The sequence below is a fragment of the Myxine glutinosa genome, chromosome 3, assembly GCF_964187855.1.
Source record: "Myxine glutinosa chromosome 3, kmMyxGlut1.1, whole genome shotgun sequence".
NCBI classification, from domain to species: Eukaryota; Metazoa; Chordata; class Myxini; order Myxiniformes; family Myxinidae; genus Myxine; species Myxine glutinosa.
This window is the reverse complement of record NC_136263.1, coordinates 61856378-61880900: the sequence shown is the minus strand read 5'-3', so window position 1 is coordinate 61880900 and position 24523 is coordinate 61856378. Positions and strand designations below refer to the sequence as shown.

Genomic DNA, 24523 nt, shown 5'->3' with positions numbered 1-24523 from the left:
AGCCTTAAAATGCCTGTTGTTGTTGCATTTCATCCTTTTGTCTTGTTTTGTTTCATCATTTGTGGGTTCGGTCGGATAACCCTTGCGTGTGTTCCCGATTAGATAAGGCTCAGGCCTTCCCGCGTGCGCCAAAGATAATCCCGTCAATGTTCAGAGTATGCCTTGGAGTTAAAGCTCGTTTCAGCTAACTGTCAGCATGGGGATCCTTATCCCCGGCGACACGGCAATATATATTACAATGATGTTTACCATTCGAATGACCTCTAGCAAAGAAACAGTCACTTAAATGGGTGCTGTTTTATTGGAAAAATAATACGTTTGTTTTCATTATGAGGCAGAATTGCGAGTGCTAACACCGGGAACCATCAGCGATCTCAATTCGCAGCCCTGTTGTTACCCTATGCATGCAAAGCGAAAAGAAGGGTTAAAAGATTGGTTCATGTCCGTCCATCTGTCTGTCTTATCAGCTTATGATCGAGGAACAACTTATTTAAATGGAATGTAATATTTTTACACGAATCGGAACATGAATAGGAAGACAAGTTTGCCATTTTAATGTACTTAGGCTTTGATTTTGGCCTGATTGCACATGCGCACATCCTGACCTTGTCCTGACTGAGAGGAGTGCGATTAAAAAAAAAACTTTTTTACTCTGTCTGCCTGTCTGGTAGTCGAACAAAATGAAAGCATTTCAAACAGGGAACTTAATGTTTTTAGGGACTTTATAAAGGATACAAACAACAGGCAAAGGGATGACGTCTGATGGCACAAAGCTCCTGCCCTGTCTTGATCACAATACTCCTCCACTCCCCTCTGTCCTCAGCCAACTCTCTCCACCCTCCAACCACCTCCCTCCCCCCCCCCCCCCTTACTGATGTCCCTCTTCACACAATCCTCCCCTCTCAACCGTGGTCAACCTCTTTTCCTCCTACCTTGCTCCCTCAACCTATTCGCTCTCTTTGACATTCTTTTTTCCCCCATCCGCACCAAATGTCCAGCCCATCTCAGCCAGCATTTCACCAATCTCCCCGTCAAGCTCATTTGCACACCAATCTCCTCCTTCAGTTCATACATCCTCCTTCTATCCACTCTCTTTACTCCCGCAATCCTCCTCACCCAGTTGTTCTCACAAACCTGCAGCCTCTGTTGTTGGCTCTCTGTCAGAGCCACTCTCTCCAGACCGTAAAGGTAGGCCAGCGTTACACACATCAGAACCTACCCTTTCAATCTCCTTGAAACCTTTCTGTCTGCCATTACACACTTTCTGCTGATACTGCAGGGGCCTCCATCTGGCCATCCCCTAGGCAGATGCCTGGCCCATCCCCATCTCCTTGAGATGCCAATCAACCTTCTGCAACCACGAGGCATGTGGTCAGCCCGTTGGCCTTCTCCGCTCATGAAGCTCCCTCACTGAGAGAACCTGATGCACAGGATCAGTGTCAGGAAAACGAGCCACATATCGAATACAGCCAAAACTGACGCTCACAGACTATGCAGTAGGAGGAAGTGGCCAGACCAGACTCATCAAGTCCATACAAATATAATCTGAGTCTCTCTCGGCAAATGCTCGTATGACACAGTCTGACCAGCATTGTAATTACTAAGGATTCTCCGAAGAGATCTGGTCCTGAAGGATTTAAGTCTCAGTCTTAGATCCTTGGTCAGAGTCCAAGTCTCACATCCGTAGAGCAAGACTGGAAGCACCACGGACTCAAAGACTCGGATTTTCATCCTCTTGCATTGGTACTTGCAGCGCCACACCCCAATATCCAGTGAATCCATAACACCCCAGGCTGACCTCTGGCTAACAACATGCAGAGACATGAATATCACTGCCAAGGTAAGTGAATCTCTCCATAACCTCAACATACTCGCCACAAACGGGTACAGACAAGACAGCAGCATCCACAATGTAATTGAAAGCCTGGATATTCGTTTTCACCCAGGAAACCCATAATCCCAGCAGCTGGGACTCCTCGTTCAGCTCCTGAAGGGATATAAGGATATCCAGCGTCTCTGCAAAGATGACTGCATCATCTGCGAAATCAAAGTCAGCAATCTAGACACTCCCAAACAATGCAATGCAGCTTGATCTCTCTGATAACCTCCCCAGAATCAAGTCCATGCAAGCGCCAACACACACCCCTGCCGAACTCCAGTAACAACTGGAAATAAATCAGAGATGGAAGTACCACACCTCACAGCACTCTCAGTACCAGAGCAGAGTTCAGAAATCAGATTGATCAGTATTGGTGGCACCCTACAAAGACTCAGAATCTTCCAGATAGCATCCCGATTCACTGAATCGAAGTCTTTGTGGAGATCAGTTTTGGCTGTGAGTAGCCCCTGCTGAAACTTTCGCCTGTGTTCGGTGAGGACCCGAAGAGCAAGGATACGACCAATCATTATTCCCTTTGCTGTAAAGCCTGACTGCTCTGGGAGCTGGTGCTCAAGCAAATGGTGGCGAACCCTATCAATAATAATCCGAGCAAAGGCCTTGCCTGGCACTGGGAGTAGATCGTATAAAGGTGTTGTATAAGACTGCTTCAGTAGCGCTAAACTTATGGATTTAAACCAAAAAAAATCATTATTCTATTCAAATTGAAGTATACATTTGAACACTGCACGATGTATCATGTTCTATGAACTCTCTCGTCTTAAAGTCCTCGGTACGACTTTTGGTTTGTGCTGATCAATCTTTTTTGTTGTTTTGTTTATTTTCCTGATTTAAAACGTGCGACAGTTTTAACCTTCCTGCTTATATACAATATTAGTATCGCTCGTCGCTTAAAAGTTATCTCCACTCTTTCGCAAAACGAGGTAGATATAAATGTATGTTAACAGAGCCACCTTGTACTTTAGGTGAATCATTTGGGGACTTTGTGCCGTTTTAATGATTTCTCAGTGTCTTTGGAACATTGTACCATGGTTTTGTGTGGAGGAATTGAAGATTTGTGTACGGAATCGATAGATGGTCCCTTTGTTAATATTATTTTGCTTCACTCCGTGTTCTGTTTTTTTTTTTTTTTTTTCAGTAATACTTTGTCAGAGTCTAGTCATGCTGCAGACAAATCGAGCCAGCGATCAGCAAGTGTTCCTGTCTCAAAGGCAAACCTCATACCGACAAAGGCAAGCATGTGTAGTTTCTCATCGGCATAGTCGATTTTCCAATGGTACATTTCACATTAATTTATCCCGCCTCCTATCTTTTCTTGTGCCTTTTCTCTAGGATGATGGACTACGTGTGCAGGCCATGGCCCTTTGCCCATTCCAATCTGACCAGGCGTGCCATCTTTCATTCCAAAAAGGAGCTTCCATCATGGTGATCGAGCAGAGAGATCTGTGGTGGCTCGGCGAGTCAGGCAGTCACCGTGGCTGGTTCCCAAAATCGTACGTCCGCCTTGCGTTTCCTGGAGCATCTGGAGCCGAAAGTCGTAAATTGTGAGTTCAAGTCGTCCTGCACCTTGAGGCTTTCCTTCCGCCAGGACCTAGAATTTGAACCGCACGTTATCTTGGCGGCAAAGCTAGTGTGAAGGTTTACTCAACGACTTTTCTGATATATTCCTTTCCTTTAATGCATGTCGTTTGATATTCCTCGCATCCGAGTGGCGTGTCACGACCGCAGTGGATCTGCAATGGGCAAAGAAAACTGGGGAAGGAAAAATGAATGCAACTTTAATGGGTCATTACAAATATGGGAAATCTGTTTATTTAGGGTTTTAGGTTCTTCTGGTTGGGGTCCAGCAGCGATAAAGGCACCTGCAGCCGGGAGGGGGTGGGGGTGGGGGTGGGGGGGGAGGATAAGATGCCTTGACTGAACCTGTACAAAGGCTGCATTGTGTCCACAAGTTTGCCACATTGCACCATGTCCCCAATCAACCATGCCTCTCATCCTGCTCCTCGCATTTTCCTGATATTTTCCTTTTCCGATCTGCATCAGGGATGACTGGCTGATGATCGGTATCGTATCCTGCTGTGATATTCGTATCCTGCTGCCAGGCACAGCCGGGGTATTTCTTTCCTGTCTGTACCCTCTGTCTCCTATGGTGCATCTGAGGCCTTAAGCGAGATAATTAAAGAATCCCAATCATTCGTTGGTACCATGGGCATGTATTTGTTAGTGGGTCATGTTTTTTTATTGTTGATTTTTGCATTGCTTCGTGTATTCCATCCCCGTGACCATCATTGCTGTTCTTATTAAATATACCTGTTCTCGGGGTGATTCTGGCTGTGGTGGCTACCTCATTTGATGGTTCGAGAGACCCGTTGAGGGAAACAATTAGTTGCAGTTTCCACACCACTTAGACGACCGTGTCACATGCCATGGGTTGCTCGGCCTAATTTGATCAGGTCACGTGATGCCTAATCGGCGTGACTGCACTGTTTTGGTGCTCCCAATCTCTATGGTAAACGGCATTGAGACGGATCCGATGGGGAGTCTTAAAAATGGTCGACAATTGCGGTCGCTTTGACGCGACCTGCCGGATTTGAAATGGGCAACAGGGACGAGTCTAATGACAGTTACAATATATTTTTCCCATTTCATCCCTCCCTTAATCTTTACCAGTGTTTGACATCACACTTGCATTTTATGGGGAAGGGTTGGGAGGAGGGATTTTAGTTCATTAAAGGTATTTTAATGCAAGGTAACCTTTTTTGCTGATTTACTATTTGTAAAGAGCTTTTGATCACATTTTGCCGATAGTTTTTATATTCAAAGTATAGGCTCAGAGAAGAGGAAGGTAAAAGAGGGTAGAAAACTGCACTGACATTGGGGCAGTGAGATGACTAGTGAATGCAACAAGGCGATCAACGAACAGGAGGTGGGAGAGAGAAAGGGAAAAAAGAGGGAGAGAGAGAAAAGGAAGGAAGGAAGGAAACCTATTGAGCAATCAATTTCTTATCTAACGCTTCACATTTCAAAGCAAAATGTTAAAGCACCTTACAAATAAGTAAGAGTTAATAAAGCAAAACCTGTAAATAAATGGGGAGAGCTACAGGAGGGCGAATAAAAACCACCTTTAGAGGCCATTTTTCCCCGCAAAGCGGGGGTTGGCCTTTTTCGGGCACCGTGGTTGTTTTTTTTTTTTGGTCCCCTTTTTGAAACGATGTTTTACGGCCGGATGCCCTTCCTGCCGCCAACCCTGTTTGTCGCCTTTTACGACAAACAGGGAATTACCAGTGAACTGGTACTCAATTAGCCGACCTCGGAAGGATGACTGGCTGAGTCAACCCCCCTGGCGTTAGTTCAGCGATCGACCGGGATTCGAACCCAGGATCCTAGGATCCTAAGCTGGCACCCTAGCCGCTAAGCCAACACCAGGTTGAATGAGAGTAGAAAATAGATGGTTGTGCACTGCCAACTTGAAACCATGGAGGGAAGAATGCGATTGAGCCGACTGAGGTAGGATGGTCCACAAAGCAGGAGAAGAGGAACAAAGGGGGTCGAGGTGAGCAGCGAGCCTACATTTTGGGGATTTTACAAGGAGGAGGCTTCTGGAAGAACACATTGACGTGGAGCGAGCAAAACCATAATAGAGGACACCAACCTGTCTGCAGTGAGAGCAGCAGCAGGCCTTGTGCTTCATCTTCTTTGTTCGAGATGCTTATGATGCTGAGTTTTAGATTCGACAGAATCCAGGAGAGAAGTGTGAGGCTGGGGAACCAGCCCTTATGGGAGAGCAAGACTAACTTTCAGGAAAGGTGACTGTATGTATCTGTTTTTCTTGTTGCATTTAGAAGCAGGAGAGGATCGACTCCAAACGCAATGGCTGATAAACCGATGCAGCAGAAAAACAGCAAATCCACGATGAAAGAACGATCGCGAATAAAACTTGGTTCCTCGACACGACGTGGTAAGTCCTTTTCGTGCAAAAGATGTGGGTGTTTTTATTTATTTAAATATTGCTTATGCGTAAGTCTCGCAAATATATGTGTGGAAACGTTCGGCCACTTTGCTGTTGGTTTAGATAAAGAATGGAAAAGCAATGCGGTAGTGCTTGTGGAGTTCAATGGAGGACTAGATGTGGCTGAGAGTGAAAGACAATTGAGGCAAAGGTTGTTGTCTGTTCTTTGACCGCTCGACGGTATTTTTTAACGGGTGAGCAAAGTTACCCGATGATTATGAAAGTTATTTTCATTGGTAGCACTTGTACCCTCATTACACGCTGCAGCATGAAGTTTTGGAAAGCAGGGGAAATGGATGCGTGTTCTATAAAACTATATGTGTATGACATTTATTTGAGAACTATTAAAACTTTTCTCAAATAATATAGATTCCCTCCCACATTTGGCCTATCTCCTTTTATGGTGGATTTTAACCCATGTTAATCTTTGAGATGTTAATTTTGAGGCTTATGGGTTTGGGGATCACCCAAAAGAGGATTTCTGAGCCCGCGTTGGTTCGGAAGGCATCATTGCTGTCTAAGTAACGTGTGGTGTTGATATCCCTCCGCTGTGTCTGTGTGCAGGTGGTAAGGGGAAAGCTCCAGCTCCTCCAGCTAAAGAAGAAAGTGAGTAAAACGTGTAGCCATGTATGATAAGTTGAACATGGGATTACATGAATGCTGCAAGGCTCCCCCCCTTTGGCAGAGTGCAAGAAGATAAAACCACACAGCCATCTCACTGTCACTGTGGTCCCTTCACGCGGTGTTGTTAATGCAACAGTCATGCGGAAAATGTGATGCTTGTGTGCACCGTAGAGCTGGGCGTGTGCAAAGCTAAAATGCTTGCATCTCTTCCTAACCCTGAACTCCTTACTCCCACCATTTCTCACAAGGTGCCCTTGTCTACTATCCTTCCTCCAAACCCCTCCTTCCTCGATGATAACCACTGGAGATGTCAAATACCCCCGATCGAGTAACACCCCTTATTTCCCCACAGACATGTTTATTATTGATCCTGAGCTGGGGTAAACAATTGTTTGTTTGTTTTTCCTCTTAATTATGGATGCAACAAATGTATCTGTTCGATTCCCCAATTGTTTACCTGGCCCCCCTACCATTACAGAGTGTGTGGCTCTCTATACCTACTCGAGCAATGAGGGAGGTGATTTGTCATTTCATGAGGGTGACGTCATCACTGTCAACAAGAAGGAAGGCGATTGGTGGTCAGGCTCACTCGGTGGCCGAGAAGGCATTTTCCCTGCAAATCATGTGCGGATGCTGCAAACGACGGTAAGATCTCAGGATGTATTTGTGGCATTTGAAAGACTATATATGTGTGTGTGTGTGTGTGTGTGTGTGTGTGTGTGTGTGTGTGTGTGTGTGTGTGTGTGTGTGTGTGTGTGTGTGTGTGTGTGTGTGTGTGTGTGTGTGTGTGTGTGTGTGTGTGTGTGTGTGTGTGTGTGTGTGTGTGTGTGTGTGTACAGTTATACACAGTGAGCATGTGACTAACTGTGGCAATGTTTTTCTTTAAAAGGATATTTATTCATGTTGTAGGAAATGCTATGTGCAATGTGCAAAAGGAAATGCACTGTCAAAAACGTTGCAACGTACTCATATGAACAGGATCAGATGACAGTTGGTCCAACCCACTGTATTTATATTTATGTTCAGTGAATTATTTGTGTGTCTTCTCGATGGGCTTCTGTAAACGAGTACTTACAGGTTCAAATCTTGCACCCACTTTGAAAGTAAAGGCAAAAACCACCCAGTGCATTTCATTACCCAAGAATCTGCTTTAGGAAGAATCGTTGCATCTTCTGAAGACGGTACTTGGTGGGCCGATAAAATGATTATTCAATGCACCCGATAACATTTTGTCAGCAACTCGGTGGAACTTTCTCTTTTTAATCTTGTTGTTTGGAGGAGGTTCTTGTACCACACTCAGCTCTACCCGAACAGGTTCTGCATCACCTCCTGCTTTTCGACTTCTGTACCAACAACTGAGCAAACTGTTAAGCCGTTCCAGGTGCCACGAGTTCATGCCCTGTTCCTGCGGGATAGAATGAGGAAGGTTTCCCCTCACACCCATGAACGATGACTACCTCTCGGGGAATCGTGAATAAATGGGCATGAGGTGATGTGGGGCCTAAAACGAGTCGACTGTTTGCTCAGTTGTTGGTATAGAGGTTTGTGAGAAGTTTGAATCGGTTTTGATTCCTGACCACCATCCATTATTTGATCACAACATATGAATCCATCAGCTTGATGATACAAGTTATCCTCCCCATCCCACTTGGTTTGCCAGATAAATGGTGTTTGCTTTATCTTTTAAAAAAATTTTTTTTATGGGTATCAGACCTTATCGAAGTCTGAGAAAATAAGCAACATCAGTCATCTCGCTTGAAGGTTGGGTTTAGTCATGTAAGCTTTTCAAGGTCTTGTCTGTCTTGACCGGTTCCTGTGGTTGATTAAATGTTTTCCTTTTCACAGGAAACAGACAATCCATCCTGGGCCCTTGGCAAGAAGACAGGTACAACACTGGTGTTTCACTCGATTTTCTGTCTCCAGATTTGTCCACCCCGTCGATCCCCTAAGCTTTTCCAATGTTCCCCATACGTGACTGTGATGTTTACCACCTGCAGGCTTGGGAAGGGTCGTTGGACTTTACAACTACACTGCGCACAACCGCGACGAGATAAGCTTCTCTGTTGGTCAAGTGATCACCGTCACCAAGAAGCAACATTCTGATTGGTGGGAAGGAGAACTGGGTGGGGTTACAGGCTTATTTCCATCCAATTACGTGAAGGCACTTTGACATCAGAGTGCAGCATTTAGTGTTTTTTTTGCATTTTTCTTTTTGAGAAAGGGGAGAGGGCAGTTAACATCGAAGACCTTCATGAGGATTTTTTTTTTCGTACCCTGTGATTTAATGCTTCTTTGTGTTTTAGTTTGAATACTTCTCTTTGCAGGATAATTGAATTACCTAGTGGCCTATCCAACTCATAGCAGAAGCATAGCAATCTGTATTATCGCAATAATTGTCCAGTGCACTTTACAACGAAGGCAGCTTCCAAAACGCCCACAAACCATGGGTTGTTTGGTTGAAGAGTAAAATGAAGAATTTTTTTGTTTGTTTAAAAGAAATTCAGGCCATTGTATTTTTTTAGTACAGGTGAAGTGTGGGAAGGTAGTGATACATGTTGCATGTTCGAATTAGCCATAGCCAAAATGTACCAATTTGATATAGCAGATTTCACCCTCTTGTGATGAAACATAATGCAAGTTCCAAATCACCACTCATGCTAGGTTGTTGTAATAGAGCATCTATAAATACTCACTTCCTCCTGGGACCCCATTGCACCCAGCCCTTCCCTCTTTATTGTTGCCACAACTTTTCATTCATTGCTTGCCTCTAGCTTGACAAACCACTCGGATGGGATGGAAACTATTCCAAAAACTCATTTTCACGGCTGCTACGTTTCGCGTGCAAAATCCTTTTCTTACACTGATTAGAGCGCAGGTCTCTGTGAAAGACGTCTTAGCACTGTATTTTATCCACCTTGTTCACACAATAATTTTGCTTTGTGGTGAAATATCCTTCATGGGGACCATGCAATGTTCCATTTTGTACCCGTAAGCTGTCTCTAACTACTGCGTAGCATTGCCTACGATTCACCACCTGCCCAATAACTACTCGAGAGATTTAATTTGCTGTGCATATCGTTTGATACCAGACTGTGGATTCTGCTGATGCAGGTCTTTGGCCATTGGTATTATCCACTGGAGCAATGAAAAAGCCCCATTGAAAACAATAATGTCTGCTATAAGGATGGCAGCACCTGAGCAAACTTCCTTATAAAATATAATTAGTATTTTTCTGAGATATTTTGTCAAAGATGACAGCTCATGTATTTTGAGGTGACGTCTGGCACCGCTGTTTTGTTTAAATATATATATTTTTTTTTTTTGGAAAACGTGGTCAAACCACTGCACTAAGGATAATGAGGGTTTGTAGTCACAGCCAAAACCAAGTGCCACCTTTAACCGATGCCTTTTACGGCACTCTTGGCACGTCCAAAAATCGTACGTGGGACCTTTCTGCTTAATTTCGGTTCAGGGAAAGAAAAAAAAAAAAGTGTTCAAATCCAGTGGATATTGTTCCAAATACATTTACAAAAGATTATTTTTTTAAATGCACACCGACTATGACCGCCAGGGCAAACAGACCCGTGTTCAGCAAAATGTATTTTTCTGCCGCATTTTATCTCCTCACTTTTGCATGTTTAACCCCAAATCAAGATTGGTCACCATTAATGGAACGATCCCTTTGCTGTATGTAAAGTGGAATCTAGGAAGACGCAAGCATTATTGATGACGTCACAATCATTCTACAAATAAGATGATTTCCTTCCCAGTACCATGCTGCTCCATTCAAGTAAACCTTAAAAGAGTTGTTTGTAGGCTGCTTCATAACAAATCTACTGCTCTGCATACCCTTAATCTTGAAAGCAGTTTTTACATGAACATGATGGGGGAAGGGGGTTCTGTAACCGGTACTCAGTAAGTGAAAGGCTGTGGTGCGTATAAAGCGAGACGTCTCAAACCTGGGGCATGAGAAATGTAATCGTCACTGGAGCTGCTCGGCACCCATTCTAGCGCAATATGTACATACGTTAATCCATTTTACAAGTACTTCCTTTTTGAATGTTTAGTTATACGCAAGTATCGGTTTAAATAAAATAAAAAGTATTTATTCCTTAGGGAGAAAGACCTAGCTGTTTGCTTTTCACTTTCCTCTTTGCAGGATAACCTATTTTTTATAGAGCCTAATGTTGAAGTACACTGTGTGATGCACAGGGAAGCGACGAATGGAATATCCGAGGAGGGTTACCCCATGTTGTAGTAAAAGCAAAACGAAAATTGTCTCCTCCATCAGTCTGTTGAAAGCTGTTTGAAGCAAACTGTACATGTCAATGGTTTTGCATCGATTTAAACTGGTGTGGGTGGGCTGAAGCCAGTTTGAACTGGTCACAAGTTTGTACACAAAGCTAAAATATTTGCATTGATCATATCTGCTGCAGACAGGCGGAAGCTGGTTGGAACCAAAATGTGGAACCAGTTTGAACTGGTTGTAACAAGTTTGTACTAGTCTGACCTAGGTGAGAAACCTGGCTAAAAGCAGAGTAAAAATTATCTTTATTATGTGCTTGACTGTTTTTATTTCAAAGAAGCATTCTCTGATAAACTTGGCCTCGGTATAGTCTGGTTTTCTTCTTCTCCTTCCTACTGGTCATGGGTTCTTATGCTACAACCTCACATGATCCTTGCTGCCTCATCAATGTACTTTCCCTCCCCACCTTACTAAAAATGTCCATAGTGACCTTCGTTTTCACAAGTCAAATGTCAATGACCTCTGCTAGAAGGAAACATTATTGAGCCGTTAATTATAGCTGAAGGGATGAGAGCTACTAATTGACTCAAAAATGGCAACTACATCTTCACATGATTCAAATTACGCATTTATTTGTTCAACTTGTGCATTTATTTGGTAAAATTGTACATTATGACTTCCAGCAGTGCCTCGCAGACCGTGAAAGTTTGTGGGTATTCTGCACTCGCTCTCCTCACCCCCACGGGTTGCAGAGTGCTGTGCTCATACCAAGGAAGCAGTGGTGCATGCGTGTAATGTCTTTTGACGTCATCAGTTTTGAAGAGCAGACAAATTATTACTCTTGGCTTAATTCCACTGTCGGCGGTTAGTGAAGCGGTATAATATATACAAGGTTCATTTTGTCACACAAGGGAAGTTCTTCTGGATCAGTTATCTTCAACATTTCCTCGCTTTCTTCGTTGATGACTGGAACCAGCTCGTACCTAAATCGTCATCGTTGTCATCTTCATCAAGGAATTCTACGTCCCAGGCTCCCAACCCACAATCAACGGATGTTCCAAAAGATGTATTATCTCCTACTCCATTATTTTCATTGTCACCACCTGGAATTACCTTATCCACTCTGGAGACAGACTGGAACATGCTTGTCGTCCTTGTATGGGTGACCGATGTCCCATTATGCGATGCCTCGCCAGCTGCTGTTGTATGGTCATCTGTATCTTTCCTTGCTGCCTTATCACCCTTCAACTCCTCCCTGTCCCGTCTCACTTCATCACCCTTCCGGGAAGCACAGGGGCCCAGCAACTGGCTGACTGGACTGGAGTTCTTGTGTGATGGTGAAGCAAACGCAAACTCTGCCAGACGAGTAAGGGTTTGTGCTGACACCTTTTCACAAGGTGTTTTTGTATTCAGTTCACTGGGCCTTTTCTCTTCTGTATCTCTTTCTCGGCCATTGGGAACAATGTCTTCTGCCATTCTGATTGGAACGTCATCTGTTGAACTTGATCTATCGGGACATCTATCATAATTCCTGCGTATGCATCCCAGAGAGTCTTGAGCACTGATTTTTCCCTTTCTTGATGATATTGGTTTTATTTTGTGAGACCTTTTGCTAGAGTTCTCACTTCGTTTGTCTGCACAATCTTGTCCCTGTACCCCGCATGCACCCTCTGCCACAGTAGTCCTCTCCGCCTGCCCCTCGGCACCCTTCTCCATCCGTCCCATAGCCATGACACCCCTCTCCGCCTGTGTCGGGTGCTGTAATCGGCCCTTCACAGCAAAAGCAAACTGTAGCAATCTGTCCGCATGGTTTTGCGTCTCACTGGAATTGTGGCCAAAATTCAAGCCCTCCATGACGCTTTTGTGGTTTACACCTTGAGGTTCAGATCTTGGCCTTATTTTGCAATTCCTCTTCTCTTGATCACAAACTACATCATTACTTTGAATGTCAACTTCACCACTATCATTTGTTTTGCTATTTCTTTGAAGCTGGTTCTTACGAATCCCACTCTTTTCTTCTTTCCGTGTTTTGCTCTCTTCCTTATGAATCTGAGACAGTGATGTGGGAAAATTACATATATTATCTGGGCAGGAGGACGTATTGCATTGTGTCGATGTCACTAAGCCCTCTGTTATTGATGCCTCACCACAGTCCAAAGCAGAAGATAGAACGACTGGGGAAGAGGGCTTAGGCAAAGGGTGTAAAGGATAGGGTGGAGGCTGTGACTGGGATGGAACCTGCCTGAGTGAGTGTGGAGGCACTGGTGGTTGCAGGGACTGGGTATTCCCAGGATTGGGTGGAAACAGGCAAGGGGATGGAGGTCGACTGAGAGTGGGCCCAATCATTTGGCCAGGTGAGGATAACACATCTGACCGGTGAGTTGTAGTATCTTGATTTCTTGAATGTAACCTGTATATGGGGGGAGGTGGGAGTGGCAAAGGAGCAAAGGCAACTTCGATCAACTTCCCAGTAATTTGTGGAAGCAGCCATGTCTTTTTGAAAATGCACATTTCCTACAATACACTGAAAAATCTGTATACACCATTACACGTGCATCCTGCATAGACATCCACATGGTGCATTGGTGCAAACACTCATTAACTTGACAAATGGACTTCATTTGCATGCTTGTCATACTGCTTAAAACCCCCAAATTCCTTGCACTTGTTTTTTCACTCTTCTGTTCTTTTTTTTGAATGCAATGCTGAGGCTTGTGGAGGAGCTAGGAAGTGATCCTTCAAAACAACTAACCCTATACTAGTTCAGCTATTGATAGTCAGCTAGTATCACATGAAATCTATGACCAGTGAGTAGCCAGGGCTCCATGATCCACCATCCAACCACAAGGAAAACGCATACACCACACCTGTCCAGCCTCTCGATCTCACTGGCAAGGAGCTCCTGCAGTCCGAGCTGCTCAAGCATGATCTCACAGTGGATGCGGTACGCAGATGCAGGGTCTTCAGGAAAGCACGTGTGCAATGCACTCGCATCACCAGCTATTGCCCCACCCTGCACTCATACACCACAATCATTAAAAACCTCTTACATACAAATCGGTTTACTTCCTCATGGATCAGTAAAGTACACACACTCACCTCAAAGCTGTCTAGCCTAGGTTTGAATCTCGGCCCAGCTATAAACTGTCACCCCTGTGTTTCACATGCAGGGTGATTCAGTGTGTGTACCATTCCGAGGATGGACGTTAACTTGGCATCCCATTTGCCAGCATTAGTTTGTGGAAGTTTAAGATCCCATGGTGTCCTTCGTGAAGAATAAGCAAGCTATTGCTGGCACCCAAACCAAATTCCTGCCATAACCTTGGGGTATTACATCAGGGGCACAGCTTTGTGCCCTCAGCTGATGCTCAGCAGCATTGTGCTGCATATGAAAGAAGAAGAGTGAAAGGTTAGTTTATTTTGGTACAGTACAAGAGCCAATCCCAACTCTCCTTTCACTAACGCTCCACAGTTATTTGAATCCACCATCCTTACAGTGTAGGTATTTCTGCCGAATCAAAGCTGAGCCAACCCGCTGTCTTTAGATGGCAATCCATGTAAACCAATGCAACTCCAGATGCTTCCTCTTGGCTGATGGGTGAAATGCATTTAGTTTGGTGGTGGAAGGACACTACTAGTTGTGCATGTATTTCCAGTAGTGGCATCAGGTACCCCCCTCCCAGCAAATACCTGCATTGAGGCTTCCATGAGCGAGACCACAGTGATTGCGTCCTCCATAATCACCTCTTCGCGGAACATCAGCCGCGCATGTGCTAGTTGGACAGGACACAAAGGATGGAGTTATCCTAAGTTAGAAATGCTCATATGTACAGGATTTAGAACAATATTCATAAGAATAAACTTTGTTGGTGTTTCATCCAAAGGCTGAAGAAAAGTTTTGTTAAACAAAAGGTATAACAGTTTTCAGTAAACAAGATGTATTTCTTACCATTATTATGTCGATTGAAATGGAGAACATGCTTCAAGTTAACACGCACACACACATTTATGGTAAGAACAGAGAGTAAAAATAAGAAGTAAAGACATTTTTTCCAAAATAAGAAAGTGTAGAGGTAGAAGCAGAAATACACTATGGAGGTTGAGCAGAGGTATGCATTGTAAATAAGGATATGCAGTAGACATTCATTCAATACAAAATACCAGGACTAGTCTGACTTACATCAATATCGGAGTAAACAGAGACTAGTTAAGAAAATAACTCTGCAGGCTAAAAGGGAGTATGAAAGACAGCAAAGAATATGAAACATAACAGAAAAGTATTCTTTAAGTATATGAGCAGTAAAGAAAGGGTTAAGAGGAGTATGGGCTCGTTGAGGGATAGCATGGGAGAATTTGTGGATGGTTAAAGGTAGTGAGCATGGATTTATGAAAGGGAGATCACAATTAACAAATTTATTGGAGTCCTATGAAGTAGTTTATGATTTGATGGATGAGGGAAGTGCAGTGGATGGAGTTTATATATACTTTCAATACATTTTTGTTAAAGTTCCACATAGGAGGTTGTTTGCTTAGGTGAGGGCTTGCAGTGTGGCTGGTTGGGTAGCTAACTGGCTTTGACTTGGGAAGCAAAGAGTGACTGTGATTGGTTCGATATCCGACTGGGAGGATGTAAGTAGCGAGTATTATAAATAATTTACATCAACGATTTGGACAGTGGGGTTAGGATTTGGCTTTCTAAATTTGTAGATAATAGAAAGTTTGGAGGTAAGGTAGTAAGAGAGCACGGGTGGTGATCAGATTCGGGAAAGTCTGCTCGTAGATACTTTAATGGATTGGTAGATGCTTTTTCTTTCTAAGGTGCTGGGATTGGGAAAGAATAATGAAAATAGAGATTACATGATGAAAGCAGCAGTCTTGGATCGTGTGACACAGGAGAAGGGCCTCGGGATGGTAATACATATGGTGGGAAGGGGTTTAGTAGACAGCACAGTGCCAGACAATTATCGGTAAACCTAACAGGGTTTTAGGTTGCATTCATAGGGGGATTAGTTGTAGATCAAAAGAGGAAGTTTTATCACTATTAATTTAATCTGCAGTTTTGGTCACCACATATATGTAAGGACATAGCTGCCACAGAGAGAGTACCATGTGGAGCTACTGTATTGATTCCAGGACTAGCTAGACTAAGCTATGAGGAATGGTTGCAGGAGACGGGACATTATACATAATAATAGAGCAAACGTATATGGTTATGTCGCTATGTTTATATGCGACGAAAACGTCTTCTTCAAATAAAATTAACACCCTCTTAATTAGCCTTCTTAATTACGTTAAGACTGCTGAGACCCCTCAGACCTTAGATGACCTTTTAATTTCCCCAAGACCCTTCAGACCACCAAGACCCTGAAGACGCAAAACCCCCCGAAGACCCAAAACGCCCCGAAGACCCTTAAAGACCAAGAAGAACCATAAGACCCAAAACACCCAAAACACCTCAAATACCCAAAATACCCTTAAAGGCCCAGAGGATCCAAAAGACACAAAAGACACAAATGGTCAAAGATGCCTACCCCTCTGAAACGACGTGTGGTGAGGAGCGTGCTGAGTCACGCTAGTTATACATAAAGGAGATTACAAGGGGATCTGATACAGATGTTTATGATAATGACGCGTGTGGATAGGAGAGTAGGTGCAGTAGAGCTTTTCAGGAGTGAACAATGTTACGACAAGAGATCATATAGCCTGAGGGCAAATAAGATGGGAGTCGGAGGGTCGTTAATACATGGTATGGTCTCACGAGAAAGGTAGTGGCAGTGGAGGTGGCAGATAAGTTTAAGTTGGAATTAGATAGGTACCTAGATGCATTGGAGATGGAGGGGTACAGGATATTGGCAGGAGGTAGCTTGTGTGGATAGGTGATGGATATTAGGGTTGGTGCAGTGCAGGCATGATAGGCCGAAAAGCCTTCTGCAGCACCAAAGTTCCTCGTATGTGTATCCTTGTGTGCATTTTGCAAATATAAACTGGGAAAAGCGGTCATAAACTCTTCTGTTCGGACCCCAGCAGTGGGCATCAAGTTGGTGCACATCAGAACTAAACGCGGCAAAGAACGAGAAATACTTGGTCAGACGTGGAAGAACAATAAACAATTATTGAATCGTTTCTGTCTTAAAAATTATTGAATTATTATGGTCGTTTCTGTCGTTTCATTCAACTTTGTTTACATGTTTTGGAGAACGAGTACACTCACTCCCGTAGAGAATGGCAGGAAGGGTCATGTTATGATCCTCTCTGGGGTATATAGATTACAGTAGATATAGGGTCGGGTCCGTTAGTCTGTGCGGGCGCAATAAGCATAATGCCTCAAACATTGTGTTTCCTCCCTTTCAGTTTAGTGCTAACTGTTAAATAGCAGTAGCAGCTGTTTTTAAAAGGTAATCATACATGTTTGTGCTTTATCATCGTTTTTACTTCCAGGAGGGATTCCCCACGAAATGCCACATTAAGCTAACTATACACCTTAACAAGGATTTCGCCAAAGGTGGAAAACCCCCTTGGGGAGACGCAAATTAAGTTGTCACAACCTCCATCGTGTGACCCTCGTCCTGTCAAGTTTGGTTGAGATTGGATAAGTAATGACCGAATGTATTTCAGTCAAACAGAAACCAAATTCCGTATTTTAGTATGAAAACAATAGGAGACATTACTTTTCAACACACCCTCGTGCAATAGATAACGAAAGGGGATTTGTCACACAAACAAAACCTTGATGAATGAACAAGGTGGACCCTTCCCTCATGAAGACGGCCACCCCAACAGGTCAGAATGTTTGAGGTCCGACTTGGTAAATCCGTGCAATTCCTTTTTTTTTTGGAAACAAAGTGAAGGCTAATGGAAAGAGCTATAGTCCTACAATATAAAATAAGGAAATTATATGCTTATGTGAGTGTCTGATAATTATAGAATTGAAAAGTACTTTGCCAATATTCACCAAATTTTGCATACCTGCTGGGGGTACATAGGGCCAGGTCATAAGCACAAAATAACCCCGACCACTCCCACCACAAGGGTGGGGAGACAATTTTTGACTTTCACCTACACACGTGGCAAATTGTTTACTGACCCCTGCTGGAGAGAAGGGGAATTACTAGCCATTGCACAAAATATATCTGCCCCAATTCCCCCACCATCCTCTCACTGCTCACCCCTCTCACCCCCTTCCACCTCCCAAGGGCACTGAAGCGGGTGGTTCCAGCTATATTAAAATAAGGTAATTCTCTGGACTTCTGATTGTGGAATTGAAGACAGCTGGGCTAATCTGGGAAGATGACTCACAATCTTCATTTCTACATGTAGAAGAGTGCAAGCAGTTTAACCACTGATCTGTGCCTAAGGCAGAGGGCCTATGGATACCTATGGAGAGAGGACCTTTACAAGTTCAGATAAACATAAGGCATTGTTAAAATCTTGCAATTTCCTTTGTGCGTGAAATATCCCGGTGTGTACCCCGGTTTAGAATAGGTACACCGTATCCCTGCGTGTCGTAAGAGGCGACTAAAAGGGTTGGCGTTAGGAAGGGCATCCGGCCATAAAAACATTGCCTCAAAAAGAGAACCATGACAATTACAACGACATATGGGCAGGGTACAGCTCGAAGTACCCCGTGGGGGACCCCACTCCCTCTCGTCAAAACTCAAGGTGGGGAACCCGATCGAAGCAAGGGTGGAAATCGCTCCATTTATGACGACGAAACGTATGATGCCCGACGTGGGATCGGTTTCTGAGGTTTGGGACATGGAATGTAGGGACAATGACACGGAGATCAGGAGAAGTGGTGGAAGTATTGGTCAGAAGAAGAGTGGACATATGTTGTGTGCAGGAGACGAGATGGAAGGGAAGTGGTGTGAGAATGGTGAAGGGTAGGCAGGGACAGAAATACAAGTTTGTGTGGCAAGGGTGCCCAGAAGGCGTGAATGGTGTTGGTGTCCTGTTTTCTGAGGAGTTTGTAGACAGTGTGGTGAGTGTGACTGGAGTGAGTGAAAGGTTGATGATGGTGAAAATGATGATTGGAAAGCTCTTGGTGAACGTCACCTCAGGATATGCTCCGCAGGTTGGTCGGGGCGATGAAGAGAAGGACAAGTTCTGGTGTGCAATAGAGAAGCCAATGGAAAACGTGAAAGATGACGAAGTTGTTGTGGTAGGAGGAGACCTAAATGGACATGTGGGAAGGAGTATGGACGGTTTTGAGGGAGTTCATGGGGGTTACGGATATGGTGTGAGAAATGGAGAAGGTGAAAGGATTTTGGAGTTTGCTGATGCAGCTGATTTGTTGATTTGTAATACTCAGTTCCAGAAAGAGGATAATAAGCTCGTTACATACACGTCAGGTGGGTCGACGACAACCGTTGATTACCTGCTGGTGCGTAGGTGAGATAGGGGGCAGCTCCGGGACACAAAGGTGATCCCGGGGGAGGAGGCTGTTTCACAGCACCACTTGATTGTCTGCGACATAAGGGTGAAAGGTGCGAGGAGAGCTCGGCGGGTGAAGTACCAACCGAGAATGAAGGTGTGGAGGTTGAAAGAGGTGACAGTGAGGGAGGCATTAAAAGAGAGGCTGAGTATGGTAGAGGATGATGTGGTTGAGCTTGAAAGTGGTTGGATGTCAATGAAAGATAGTCTGTTGGGAGCCGTTGGTGACGTATGTGGATGGACAAAAGGACCACCGAGGCACCTCGGAAACATGGTGGTGGGATGATGAAGTTGAAAAGAAGATTGACGAGAAGAGGAAGAAGTTCAAGGAGTGGCAGAAGGCGAAGGGTATGGGTGCAGGAAAGGCAGAGCATGAAAGTTATAAGGCAGCCGAGAAGGCTGCAAAGAAAGAGGTAGCAAAGGCGCAGGAGGCATGTAGGAAAATGTTCGGAGAACGCTTGGATTTGGAAGAGGGTCAGAGAGCGGTATTCAAGATTGCAAAGCAGATAGCGAAAGAGAGGTGTGATGTGATGGGGGTGAGTTGCTTGAAGGATGAAGTGGGACAAATCGTTGTGGACCCAGATGGAATTAAAGGAAGATGGAAGAGATGTATGGAAATACTGTTGAATGCAGAGAATGAATGGGATGGCAACATAAAGAGTAACCCAGTTTTAGAACCGGCAGAGAATATAACCGAGAAGGAAGTTGAGGAAGCGATAAAAGCAATGAAGAGTCGAAAAGCGGGAGGGCCGACGGGAGTTGTGGGAGATATGTCAAAGGCAGCGGGAAATTGGGGTGTGAAGAGAATTTGGGTAGCCTGGTGTTGGCTTTGCGGTTAGGGTGCCAGCTTGGGATCCTAGGATCCTGGGTTCGAATCCCGATCGATCGCTGAATTAATGCCAGGGGGGTTAATTCAGCGCCTGTCATCCTTCCGAGGTCGGCAAGTTGAGTACCAGCTTGCTGGGATGAATGATCCCGGTGTGTACCCCGGTTTAGAATAGGTGCACCGTATATCCCTGCGCATCGTAAGAGGCGACCAAGGGTTGGCGTCAGGAAGGGCATCCGGCCATAAAAACATTGCCTCAAACAGGGAACCATGATTGTCATGGGGCCTGCAAGGCTAACCCCCGCTCTAGTGGGGAAAATGGCCTTAAAACGATCATTCATTCATTCAAGAGAATGACAGATCTGCAATCTGGTGTTGAAAGAAGGCCGCATTCCAGTGGATTGGGAACTGAGTACCCTCGTCCCTCTATACAAGGGGAAAGGTGACCCTCTGTACTGTGGCTCGTATCGAGCGATAAAGTTATTGGAGCATGGAATGAAGGTATTGGAAAGGGTGTTGGAGAGGAGGATTAGGAAGAAAGTGAAGATTGACGAAATGCAGTTTGGATTTATGCCAGGAAGAGGAACGACAGACGCGCTTTTCATTGTGAGGCAGTTGCAGGAGAAGTGCATGGAGAAGAGGAAGAAGTTGTTTCTTGGGTTTGTTGATCTGGAGAAAGCATTCGATAGGGTTCCACGTGAAGTAGTGACATGGGCATTGAGGAAGTTAGGAGTGGAGGAATGGTTGATCAGAGTAGTGATGGCAATGTACAAAAGAGCGCGCACAGCTGGAAAGACAAAGGACGGGAACAGTGGTCAGTTTGAGGTGAAGGTGGGAGTGCATCAGGGGTCGGTACTAAGTCCACTACTATTTGTAGCTGTGATGGAGGTGCTGGCTAGGAACGTAAAGGAGGGTTTACCATGGGAGTTGTATGCAGATGATCTGGTGTTGATTGCAGAAAGTATGGATGGACTGAAGGAGAAGATGAACAAGTGGAAGGAATGTATGGAGACAAAAGGTCTGAAGGTGAATATCGGAAAAACGAATGTGATGGCAAGTGGTAAAGCATGTGGTGAGGTGGAAAGAACTGGGAAGTGGCCGTGTGTTATGTGCAGGAAGGGTATCAGAGTGAATTCCATTCAATGTACAATGTGCGCTGAGTGGGTTCATCAAAAATGTAGTGGTTTGAGAGGGTCATTAACCAGTGTGGCAGCTACATTCAAATGTAAGGTGTGCACAGAGGGAGCTGCAGATGGAGGAAATGTTGAGTTGGATCTTGGAGACGGCGTGAAGCTGGAAGGTGTGAAAACATTTTGTTACCTAGGAGACATGCTGAATGGAGAAGGTGGATCAGACTCGGCAACGGTTGCTCGAGTGAGATGTGCATGGAAGAAGTTTCGGGAACTGAGTGGCGTGCTGACGAGGAGGGGAGTGTCGTTGAAGCTGAAGGGAAAGGTGTATGCTGCATGTGTGAGAAGTGTTATGATTTATGGGAGCGAGACATGGGTAATGAATGTAGAGCAGCAACGAAGGCTGGAAAGGGTGGAAATGCGAATGGTTCGGTGGATGTGTGGAGTATTGTTGAGAGAGAGGAAGACAAATGATGAATTGCGAAAGATGATGGGAATAGAGCCTGTGATGGATGCTGTGAAGAGAAACAGTTTGAGATGGTTTGGTCATGTGTTGAGGAAGGGTGAAAGTGAGACTGGTTGAGAAGAGTAATGGAAATGAATGTAGAAGGAAGTGGAGGATGGGGAAGACCGAGAAAGACTTGGCTAAAGATGGTCGAAGAAGAAATGCGGGCAAGGGGGTTAACAAGGGGAGATGCAGAAAATAGGGCAAAATGGAGAAGATTGTCATGGGGACCGCAAGGCTCACCCCCGCTCTTGCAGGGAAAATGGCCTTAAAATGCCTTGTTGTTGTTGTTGTTGTTTGTTGTGTATTTATCACACAGCCTCTCCATGAATCCAAATGGCACACATTCTCTACAAGTCATTTGCAAGACACCAGGCTGGGTACCATCAGTGAAATGTAAAAGTTCAGCACCAGCATCTTCATGAGGTCTATAAATCACAATAAAATCATTCTTCAAAGAACACCCGACTGCAGACCTTGGGACAAACGGATGAGAGACTCGAGCATCCGGAGCGTTGTCCTCGCAGCATTGCGTCCATTGCTGCGCCTTTGCTGCTGGTAATACCGAGAGAGCACACTGTCTGCGGCAGGCGAGAGGCAAGGTTGCAGGGCACGGGTTGCACAGAAGTATGCTTGCATCCTCTCCATGGACCACAGGTCTCCTGCTTCGCACGGAGAGGCTGGTGAGAGAAGTGCAAGATGCAGAATGATTGGTATGCAGAATCGTCAATTGGTTCCACTCTGGATTAACAGAACAAACTAGTACGGCACTCGGTGGAGTACATATCTCTGCCAGGCTGAATAATTTACATTTTGTATCCCACTGAAAGGTGAGATCTGGATCCGGACCTGAACCAAAAATCGCATCGGCTTGTTCTTGTCGCCTAACCAACTCATCCACCTATTTCTTTTAACCCATCCACAACTTTTTGAAATATCATGCTATATATTGTATTGGTCTGATCACTCTGGTGAATAATCACTCATAAAATTAAACTAGAGAGGTTCCAGGGAACCTGAACTCCACTGGTCTATATCAATATGGTTAGAATATGCATAATAGAACCACAAACTATATAGTTTATATGTGCTAAATATATATGACAAAAATTTATTTTCAATATGGCCGCCCTGCCGCGCCCATTTTTGGGCGTGCAACGCCAAAATTCAATCCCAAACTAGTTTGTCAAAGATGCTGCATAACAAGTTTCATCAAATTTAATCAATATTTGTGACTTTGAGTGAAGAGGTCATTGTTTACACTGGGTGTCGACAAAAACTCAGCTGGACATAGTCCAGTTGAGTTTTAAAAAGCTCATATCCGGATCTTCACCAAAATATAACCAATTCGTCCATGTCACACACACAACCTGTCCACCAAATTTCGTCTGAATCTGTCCATAATTTTTGCGATGTCGTGTTGTGTGTGTGTGTCTGTGTCTGTGTCTGTGTCTGTGTCTGTGTCTGTGTGTGTGTGTGTGTGTGTGTGTGTGTGTGTGTGTATATATATATACTGAAACGCAAAAGAAACTTACCACCTTTGAAACCTTTAAATATCAACAATAACACTGCGTGTAGTAAATGTGTGAACTTATTTGTGGACAATAGTGTCCTCACTGTCAGACAAAACGGTCACGGATGGTCACTTGAACCTTCAATGGTCACTTCAAAGCACAGCTGTTGAACAGCCGTTTTGACTGTCAGTGATTAGCCAAGGGGTACGGGATGATTTTAATGAGCTGCACGTGATGTCTTGATATTGGCTTTAAAAAGGCCAATGCAAAATGGGCATTTTGACCGAAAAATTTGACCATTTTGACCAACTTCAAAAAGACCGAAAACGCAAAAGAAACTTACCACCTTTGAAACCTTTAAATATCAACAATAACACTGCGTGTAGTAAATGTGTGAACTTATTTGTGGACAATAGTGTCCTCACTGTCAGACAAAATGGTCACGGAAGGTCACTTGAACCTTCAATGGTCACTTCATAGCACAGCTGTTGAACAGCCGTTTTGACTGTCAGTGATTAGCCAAGGGGTACGGGATGATTTTAATGAGCTGCACGTGATGTCTTGATATTGGCTTTAAAAAGGCCAGTGCAAAATGGGCATTTTGACCGAAAAATTTGACCATTTTGACCAACTTCAAAAAGACCGAAAACGCAAAAGAAACTTACCACTTGTTTGAAATGTAATAAAATTGTAACAGTTCAAAATAAAACAAACCAACAATTGCTAATTGAAACATTGGCATTTTATTGATGACATGTCAAGTTTTTGACCTAGATACACCATCTCATCAGTTTGTTCTACAGTACAGAACAGCACAGGGTGTAATGTCAGTCCCCTTTCAATAGCGTGTGTGGCCACCATTGTTTTGGATACAGGCAGTGCATCATCGGCGTATACTGCCTACCAGTCTTTGGATGGATTGCTGCTGGATTCTGTCCCACTCAGTCCTCAATGTCTGAAGCAGCTCTGCCCGTGTCCTGGCCCTGCCAACTACGCGTCTCCCAAGCTCATCCCACAGGTGCTCCATGGGATTCAGGTCAGGGGAGAGTGCAGGCCACTGCATGGTGTTGATGTTCTCGCCTTGGCGAAATGCAGTGGTAAAGCGAGCAGCATGGGGACAAGCGTTGTCATGCTGAAAGGTTCTCAGTTCTGGGTGGTCTCAGGTCTCAGTTCTGGGTATTTAAAGGTTTCAAAGGTGGTAAGTTTCTTTTGCGTTTTCGGTCTTTTTGAAGTTGGTCAAAATGGTCAAATTTTTCGGTCAAAATGCCCATTTTGCACTGGCCTTTTTAAAGCCAATATCAAGACATCACGTGCAGCTCATTAAAATCATCCCATACCCCTT

The 24523-nt window shown here is 44.4% G+C and overlaps 2 protein-coding genes across 9 annotated transcripts in view; one reads left to right on the top strand and one right to left on the bottom strand.

Moving 5' to 3' along the window:
- LOC137415825 (intersectin-1-like) overlaps positions 1-11145 on the top strand; it is a 62197-nt gene extending 51052 nt beyond the window's left edge. For all 7 annotated transcript variants that reach the window (XM_078774094.1, XM_078774098.1, XM_078774095.1 and 4 more), the window contains 7 exons: positions 3036-3129; positions 3230-3441; positions 5740-5855; positions 6471-6512; positions 7009-7175; positions 8376-8415; positions 8528-11145. In XM_078774094.1, coding sequence (XP_078630220.1) covers positions 3036-3129; positions 3230-3441; positions 5740-5855; positions 6471-6512; positions 7009-7175; positions 8376-8415; positions 8528-8700 — 844 coding nt within the window. In that variant the 3' untranslated portion in view covers positions 8701-11145. The remainder of the gene's footprint in view (positions 1-3035; positions 3130-3229; positions 3442-5739; positions 5856-6470; positions 6513-7008; positions 7176-8375; positions 8416-8527) is intronic.
- MCM9 (minichromosome maintenance 9 homologous recombination repair factor) overlaps positions 10663-24523 on the bottom strand; it is a 59830-nt gene continuing 45969 nt past the window's right edge. The window contains exons 9-12 of one of the 2 annotated variants that reach the window (XM_068103129.2): positions 22144-22347; positions 14467-14549; positions 13644-13789; positions 10663-13186 (exon numbers count right to left, since the gene is read on the bottom strand). In XM_068103129.2, coding sequence (XP_067959230.2) covers positions 11713-13186; positions 13644-13789; positions 14467-14549; positions 22144-22347 — 1907 coding nt within the window. In that variant the 3' untranslated portion in view covers positions 10663-11712. The remainder of the gene's footprint in view (positions 13187-13643; positions 13790-14466; positions 14550-22143; positions 22348-24523) is intronic. The other variant, XR_013622836.1, reaches the window with a different exon arrangement.